Source organism: Solanum pennellii, chromosome 7 (genome assembly GCF_001406875.1).
Source record: "Solanum pennellii chromosome 7, SPENNV200".
Taxonomy (NCBI): Eukaryota; Viridiplantae; Streptophyta; class Magnoliopsida; order Solanales; family Solanaceae; genus Solanum; species Solanum pennellii.
In genome coordinates this window covers 4679577-4687568 of record NC_028643.1, presented here as the reverse complement: position 1 = coordinate 4687568, position 7992 = coordinate 4679577, and the positions used below count along the sequence as shown (strand labels likewise).

The 7992-nt window shown below is 30.6% G+C and overlaps 3 protein-coding genes and 1 long non-coding RNA gene across 4 annotated transcripts; 1 reads left to right on the top strand and 3 right to left on the bottom strand.

The window, feature by feature from the left end:
• Positions 1 to 357: 357 nt before the first annotated feature.
• LOC114078094 lies at positions 358 to 1391 on the bottom strand. The gene is made up of 2 exons (XR_003579641.1): positions 1049 to 1391; positions 358 to 909 (listed from the first exon to the last, which is right to left on the bottom strand). It is a non-coding gene; the product is annotated as an uncharacterized LOC114078094 (long non-coding RNA).
• A 1677-nt stretch (positions 1392 to 3068) lies between these two features.
• On the top strand, positions 3069 to 5485 carry LOC107024758. The gene is made up of 3 exons (XM_015225727.2): positions 3069 to 3235; positions 3314 to 3651; positions 3739 to 5485. The coding sequence occupies exons 1-3, from the start codon at positions 3174 to 3176 to the stop codon at positions 5481 to 5483; spliced, it is 2145 nt and encodes a 714-aa protein (XP_015081213.1). The 5' UTR covers positions 3069 to 3173; the 3' UTR covers positions 5484 to 5485.
• Positions 5486 to 5683: 198 nt separating this feature from the next.
• On the bottom strand, positions 5684 to 6678 carry LOC114073868. The gene is made up of 2 exons (XM_027918351.1): positions 6077 to 6678; positions 5684 to 5973 (listed from the first exon to the last, which is right to left on the bottom strand). The coding sequence occupies exons 1-2, from the start codon at positions 6587 to 6589 to the stop codon at positions 5788 to 5790; spliced, it is 699 nt and encodes a 232-aa protein (XP_027774152.1). The 5' UTR covers positions 6590 to 6678; the 3' UTR covers positions 5684 to 5787.
• Positions 6679 to 6973: 295 nt separating this feature from the next.
• LOC107024803 (serine/threonine-protein phosphatase 7 long form homolog) lies at positions 6974 to 7985 on the bottom strand. The gene is made up of 3 exons (XM_027918352.1): positions 7675 to 7985; positions 7398 to 7577; positions 6974 to 7112 (listed from the first exon to the last, which is right to left on the bottom strand). Exons 1-3 carry the CDS (start codon positions 7717 to 7719, stop codon positions 7035 to 7037), a joined length of 303 nt encoding a protein of 100 aa, XP_027774153.1. The 5' UTR covers positions 7720 to 7985; the 3' UTR covers positions 6974 to 7034.
• Positions 7986 to 7992: the final 7 nt, after the last annotated feature.

Here is a 7992-nt window from a genome sequence, read left to right as displayed (position 1 = left end):
GAATTCAAATCAATTAAGAGATATTCAATGGTGGCCTGAAGCTATCTCGACCCCATGGATGGGCACAAAATGTTTTATCGTTGGCACATAGCATAATCCACTCAGGAGAAATATTATTGGATGGATCACGCGCACAAAGAATAGCGTGCACAAACCAAATTAAGCAAAAAAAATTTTTTGCAAGATTTATTAACCTTTTCATATTCTAAAAGGGTAATCAAATTACAAAAGCATTGTCTACGCCTATTGATAATCTCAACTGACTGGAATGATCCAACTAGGTAACACTATGACAGTTTAAGACTGTCATAATTCAAAATTCTTTCATGCCAAAGCAAATCCGCATGCAACAATAGATGATCCAAAGTGCTTTTTTTTATCAGTAATAATTCTTCATCGAAGAAAATGATATGTCAAATTCATATGAAATGAGTTTTGTTATTGGACAGGTCTAAATACTTTCCAAATAAACTAGACCGGAAAAACTTTACTAATTTTATTTTGACAAGAATCTCTATAAAATCATGAAATGATTTTCTTATACCTGACCGAACACTAATAGTACATGACTCAATAATTTCATCCTGTAAATGATGGTTCTCCATCACTGTATGCAAGTCGTAATCTGAAAATTAGATAGTCTTGAATCTTGACGACAACCTCTGTTGAAGGATTGTCAAGAGGGGCATCATCTTTATAATAGTGGGATCTCTACTTTCATTATCACCTCTGAAAGAAGTGGGATCTCTATTTTAGAACTCCTTTGGTGTTGAGCCTCAGAGTCAGATTCCTCATCTGCCTCATTATTTTTCATTGTGGCATGATTAGCAAGCAATGATTCTTCTATTCTTCTAGATTTTCTAGGATCCTTTCTTGCAGCAATGGTTCTGTTTCTTTGATAGAAATTATCTACACACATGAAACAAAATAAAAATAATAAATTAATATAACTAATTCTTTAATAAAATCGAATAACAAAATCGAAAAAACTCTACTAATTTTATTTTTTCAAGAATCTGTATAAAATCATTGAATGATTTTTTCATACCAAATCGACTGACGATAACCTCTGTTGAAGGATTCACAAGAGGCGCATCATCTTCCATAACAGTGGAATCACTGGAATTCATTTTATCTACACACATGAGGCTATACACAAATAATAAATTAATATAATTCATTCTTCAATAAAATCGAAAAACAAACTACTACTTAAGTGATTGATTCATCAACTACATAAGTTGATGCATGAACAACCTAAATTGTCACTTTTCATTTCAAAAAAATCACATTGGAAGGGAGTGATTTAGTTTTTGATGAATAATATTCTTCTTCTAGTTGTCTATAGTGTAAGTTTCAATAGGGAACATATTTTGATATCAAGAGGCTGTTAAAAACTGTTACAAATGTGAAAGGATAAAAGGGGCAGATTAGTTTTTTAAGTAGTTAGTTATAACAACTTGTCTTATTTGTAGTTAGAAAAGTTAGTTACGAGTTAGTGTAAAACAGAGCTTATAAATATAGCTCCTACTACTGATTGTATTTTTACTTTAAAAGATTCAATAAAAGTTTTTTTCTCTCTTAGTCTCCATTAAATTATGTGTGGTGATCTAAGTTTTCTATCTACATATAAATTGTCATGGTTCTAAAAATATTTGATTGAATATTATTTTCTTTATTCTTCATATTAATTACTCTTTTTTTAGAAGTAATAATATACTTAAATAGCATAAGAACCAAATAGAGTGCATATTTATTAAAAGCCCGCAATGAGAGTAATTTAGTTTAGTAAGACAAAAATATTTTTTGTTTATGATTTTTTTAGAAGGCGATAGAAAAAATCTAATGATTAAAAAGGGACGAAGAAAATATCATGTCTCTCTTTTTATGTAAGATCCGTTTTAGGTATTATATGTGGCTCTTTCAAAAGTCCTCAATTCTTTTTTTTTAGATCTGTTTTTAAGGGTATCAAATAAGTGAATTGGATTAATCTAAACTAATTAAAATGTGTTATGCGAACTTACAATTTGTCTAATATATATGTTAGCACTTAATTTTTTCATCCCTTTCTATACCTCCTTATCCCTTTGTCATTTATGTTTGATTTGATATATTTTTTAAGAAAGTATTTTATGTCTCATTTTATTTTGTTCTATATGTCAAAATTAGAAAATTTATTTTACTTGTCTATTTCTAATAAATTAAGAGAATTTTATTATTATGTTCCCCTCGTATTACCCTCAAGAGTAAATAACTATATAAAGTAGAGTCCGAAACTAAAAGGGTACAAAATATTAACAAAATTTTAAAACGGTATATAAAATTTTATATTAACCAAAACGGTAAAATCGCTGCAGATGCAGCGACTTACCTCACATGAAAAAGCAAAATCGCTGCTGAGGCAGCGATTTGCAAAATTTATTTTTTTTAATAAAAAAATGAAATCCCTGCCTAAGCAGCGATTTTATTTTTTTTAAAAAAAAATAAGGTATATCGCTGCCTGGTCAGCGATTTATAAAAAAAAAAATTAAAATCGCTCGCTGCCCAGGCAGCGACTTTATGAAGAAAAAAAAATTTTATAAAATAAATCGCTGCCTTGGCAGCGACTTTATAAAAAAAAATTATATAAATCGCTGCCTTGGCAGCGATTTTATAAAAAAAAATTATTAAATCGCTGTCTAGGAAGCTATTTTAAAAAAAATGTTAAAGCAGCGATTTTATATATAAAAAAAATTATAATATTTTTTAAAATTTAAATATATAACTTATAAGAAAATATACATTATTTTAAAAAAATTAAAAATAAGTAAAGTAATAAATATATTTTCTTTCTAAAAAAAGATATTATATTGAATTTAAATTTAAATAATATTTGAATTCAAATAATTAATTTTTTTAAATAAAAAATTAAAGGCAGCAATTTTATTGAATTTTTTTTTTAAAACAAAATGAAAAATATATATATATATATAAATTAAAGATGATCACATGATGGATCACATGTGAATAGTAAAGATTTTGTTTTTGTTGTAAATAGTTGAATAGAGAAGTCACATGTAAATAGTATTAATATGTTTACAATGCTATAAATTGGACTCTTATCCTTCATATTCATATTTCATTCTACTTTCAATCTTCCAACAATCTTAGGTAAATAAAGTCATTTGAATATTATGGGAGAGTCTAGCCAAAATTTCAGTCATTTGAATTTTTTCTCATCGGATTCAACTAATAGGTAAATAAAGTAATGTTTTCTTATTTCTTAAAAACTATTTTTCTTATATGTAATATATTTATATTATTATTTTTATAGGTATGATCAAATTCAAAATGCAGTGAATTATTGTACACAAATTGTAAATAATAATGTTATGGGTGATGAACGAGTTGGTGAGTTGCACAATGATGAACCTTCCGAGCATGAATTAACAGACAGTGATGATATGTATGACGACGATGATGATAATGTGGATAATGCACCTAATGCACCCAATGCATCCGTTGAAGATCAAAGTATTAATTATCATTCTACAGCGATTCCATACTTAGATCACACTGAAGAAAATGCAGAAGATTTTATCTACACGAGAGATGACGGTTCCATTCGAACGGCACTTTGGAATTCAAACAATCCTAAACATATCCAGTCAGGTTCGATTGTTGAAAACTAAATATTTTATAGTTGTTTATTTATTTATTTATTTCATGTTGATTAATTTAATTTGTATATGCAACTAGGTATGTTATTTATGAATAAGATGCAAATGAAATCTGCAGTAAGAGCATATAGTCTTGCTATTAAAAAAGAATTTCTTTGTGATCAATCCAAAAGTAAAAGTTGGAAAGTTATTTGCAAGCGTCATGAGTTAGGGTGTGATTGGATGATTCGGTTTAGAGAGATTTCAAGCGGTATGTGGAAGACAGGAAAAATGATTGAACCGCATACTTGTCTTACAGATAACTATAAGGAGGATCATTTCAATTTGAATGATAACATGATTGCCACTTCATTAATACCATATGTTATGCAAAATCCGGACATAAATATTAAGATGATCCGTGAAATTATCAAAGGAAAACATCACTATACTCCTAGTTACAGAAAAGCACAAAAAGGTCGAAGAAAAGCATTTCGAATGGTTTATGGTGATTTTGAAAGTTCATTTAAGGCATTACCTCGATACATGGCTGCACTACAATTATTCAATCCAGGCACTATTATTGAGTGGGAGCATCATTCTACAACAATGCAAGGTGAGCAAATTTTTAAATTTCTTTTTTGGGCTTTTAAACAGAGCATTGATGGTTTCAAAAGTTGTAGGCCGGTCATTTCTATCGACGGCACACATCTTTATGGTTTGTATGATATCAAATTGTTAATTGCGGTTGGAATTGATGCGAATGGAAATATTTTTCCACTTGCATATGCTTTAGTTGCACGTGAGAGTTTTGAGTCTTGGTCATGGTTTCTCAAGTTATTATGGACACATGTAGTTTGTGAACGACAAGGAATTGGTCTTATTTCTGACCGTCATCAAGGAATCTTGCAGTGCGTTCAATCTTATGATTGGTTGAGTCCACCCAACACATATCATAGATTTTGTGTTCGACACTTAAAAGCAAATTTTAATAAAAAATTTGTAAATAGTGAACTCGAAAATCTAATGTGGTTGGCTGCTACTGAGCATCAGGAGAAAAAGTTTATGCAACGGATGCAACAAATCAAAACATTGTCTCCTGCAGCATATGAATGGTTAAATGAATTTCCTTTGGAAAAATGGACGATGTATAAGGATGGTGGTCGTAGATGGGGTGCCATGACGACAAATGTGTCTGAGTCATATAATGGTTTATTGAAAAAAGCTCGGGGGCTTCCTGTGACTGCCATGGTTCGAATGACGTTCAAAGCTCTCGTTGATCGTTTTGTCGAAAGAAACAATCTTGCAATTGCATTACTTCAAAGTAATATGCCATGGCCTCTTGCGATAGATAAAAAATTTAATGATTATTATCAAAGAGCTCAAGGGCACACAGATATGATGACTTACAACACAGGTGATGGAGTTTTTGAAATTCTTACTTTTGCTCATGATGGTAAAGGTGGAAATGTCCACAAGGTTACTGCAAAAGGTAAGAAATGTTCTTGTGGAAAATGGAGAAACTATCATATGCCTTGTTCGCATGCCATCAAATTTTGTGGACTTCGCGGAATCGAGCCAAAATCTTATGTAAGTAAATTCTACAGTGCAAAATATTACAAACGAACATACAGTGAGACATTTAATCCAGTGGGTGATGAAATGTATTGGCCACCAGCTCCTTTTAATTTAATTGCAAATACTGAATATTTGCGGACAAGTGGTACGCAAGGAAGAAGCCGACTTAAGAATGATATGGATATAGCTCCGGCTCGCATGACTAGAAAATGTAGTGTTTGTAAGGAGACAGGTCACACAAAGGCACGATGTCCTACTCGATTTTAAATATTTTGTATATGTTTTTAAGGTTAATGTGTTTTTATTATCTTCTTATTAATATTATGATATATCTTTTATATTTATTTTTTGACATGAATTTAATTTGTCTTGTGCATTTTAAATATTGTACGTAAAAAATAATGATTTTACCTAATATAAAAAGTATTGATTTGACCTAACATAAAAAATATTGATTTGACTTATGATAAAAGAATCTCATTACTTTGTTCAAACTTGCACGAAACAACAAAATTTACATATTTCAAAATTCGAATCTTCAGCCTTTTAGAATAAAGGTGCATAAAAAAAATTATTCTTCTGAATCCGAATCATTTTCATCTTCATTTTCAAAATCTTCCTCATTTTGATAGTGACTGCCTGTTCCACATATAGTTGATTTGTGTAGCCTAGATGTTCTCCGAGGTGGATTTTGTCTATTAAGAACTAAATTTTGTGAAGCCCCAGCATTAAATCTTGAATCATCGGACACAGTTACCTGTAATACAATATAACATAATATAATCAAATAAACATGCAATAAAATTTAAAAAAAAATTATAAAAAGTTAAAAAAAATTGTATGAAAATTATTATACATACATTCGAAAAATTCAATCTTCCACCAAATAGAGAATTATGTATAGGAAATTCACGCATACCATGTCGAATACCATATTGAGATCCACTAAATTGCGCAAAACCAGATATTGAAACCTGTGGAGTTACAAAACCAACTGTTTGCTGACTAGAAAAATTAACATTAGTGTTAGAGGGCCCTGTAGAAAAATTAAACGTGGGATAATAAGGCTCGGGAGTCGCCACATTAGTGTTAGAGGGCCCTGCAGAAAAATCAACTGTTTCACCAGCGGTCCTTCTACCTCGACGAGCACCCTCTCTCGGTGTTGTTTGTCGTGATCGGCGAGATACTTGTACTGGTGGTGGTTCATCGTATTGAGTGGGAGGATTGTAATCAGGATCAAAGCTCAATGGCGTTCCCTGAAAGGCCGCATTCATTGACTCCATTGAAATACGAGCGACTTCCTCTGCATATTGTCTCATTTCATTAGATTGATTTTCATCATTTTCAATCATCCGAGCTCGACGATACTGCATTTCATGACCCCCTAGCCTATAATGAATAAACAAATAATAATAACAAAAAAATTATTAAAGATTGACATAATAATTTAAAATTTACATAATATACATACTAATGCCTCAAGTCTTCCTGCCATGTGTTGATACCCTTTTTGTACAACATGTTGTGAATTTTCAATGACCATGCGGGTATGCCTCATGTACCAACCAAAGTAATTTGTTTGATCACTTACAAATGGAGGTCGAAATATACTATTTTGACGTTGTTCCCATAAATATTGTGTGTAGTTAAATGCATCAATATCTTTTTGTTTTATTTTTGATCGTTTATCACGCTTAAAATGATATTCGGAAAATTGGGTACACGGTCCAGGAATATGTTGTAAATAACCGAACTGTCTCACAACACGATCAACCATGTGCCACTCACGATAAATTCCATAAATCAGTGGCACCTGTGCTATCCAGACACGTTGTCCTGACCGACACCAGTCAGCAATCCATTAATAACATCTTCCGAATAAGGCTGCCAAATAAACTATAAAAAAAATAATTAAATAAGATAATTATAAAAACAACATTGGCAGAAAAAAAAATATGTACGTGAAAATGAACAATCTTACAAAATAATTTTTTTGTACCATTGTGTCATAACATATTTTACTTTTAAGGACCTAACAAGAATCTATGTATATGTCATTTTATTCACATAATTTTCTTGGGTAGTGAAACATAAGTGCCTCATTTAAAGATCTACCAAATATATTCTTATTTAAAATAAAATAAAATATGAATAATTTAAGATACTAATAATATCAAATACCTGTTCATCAGTAAGATTATCTAGTACATCCCTAATCACATCGATTACAGTTCGTGCCTCATTTTGATGATTTCTACGTCGCGTCCATTTACGTGCAAGCACAGTTGAAGCCTCAAGTTGATTGGTTCTTAGAGGCTTTGGCAATGGTTGCAGGGGAATAATTCTTTCCCATGCCCAAATCTACAATAAATAAATTCACCATTACTTATAATGCACTTAAATTTAAAAGTACATATTACTAGTATATAAAAAATATTTAATTAAAAAATATGTATACCTGCACTAAAGAGAGAAATCCACAAACTTCATTTGATTTTTTCATTGACGCACGGCATAAACAATTATACAAATATGATAATGCGGCTGATCCCTATGCTTGAGTTGACATTAAATCTAAATTTCTCATGTCAATCAGAATGTCCAAATTAATCTTATTATTAGATTTATCCGGAAATATTGATCCACCACATAACCATAATAAATATAATTTAATTCTTTGTTGAACTTCATGCTCAGTTGAGTTATCATTAATACCATCCAAACCTTCGATATACTCAATCAATTTATATGTTAACAATCTACTAACACCAGAAAA

What these genes read in the sequence shown, in the direction of transcription:
- LOC107024803 (XM_027918352.1), bottom strand. Translation starts at nt 7,719, where the DNA reads ATGAAAAAATCAAATGAAGTTTGTGGATTTCTCTCTTTAGTGCAG. An exon ending in GATTTCTCTCTTTAGTGCAG is followed by an intron (nt 7,578 to 7,674) that starts GTATACATATTT and finishes TATTTATTGTAG; the next exon opens with ATTTGGGCATGGGAAAGAAT. An exon ending in ATAATCTTACTGATGAACAG is followed by an intron (nt 7,113 to 7,397) that starts GTATTTGATATT and finishes TTTTTTTTATAG; the next exon opens with TTTATTTGGCAGCCTTATTC.
- LOC114073868 (XM_027918351.1), bottom strand. Translation starts at nt 6,589, where the DNA reads ATGCAGTATCGTCGAGCTCGGATGATTGAAAATGATGAAAATCAATCT. An exon ending in GAAGATTGAATTTTTCGAAT is followed by an intron (nt 5,974 to 6,076) that starts GTATGTATAATA and finishes ATTGTATTACAG; the next exon opens with GTAACTGTGTCCGATGATTC.
- LOC107024758 (XM_015225727.2), top strand. Translation starts at nt 3,174, where the DNA reads ATGGGAGAGTCTAGCCAAAATTTCAGTCATTTGAATTTTTTCTCATCG. An exon ending in TCATCGGATTCAACTAATAG is followed by an intron (nt 3,236 to 3,313) that starts GTAAATAAAGTA and finishes TTATTTTTATAG; the next exon opens with GTATGATCAAATTCAAAATG. An exon ending in TCCTAAACATATCCAGTCAG is followed by an intron (nt 3,652 to 3,738) that starts GTTCGATTGTTG and finishes ATATGCAACTAG; the next exon opens with GTATGTTATTTATGAATAAG.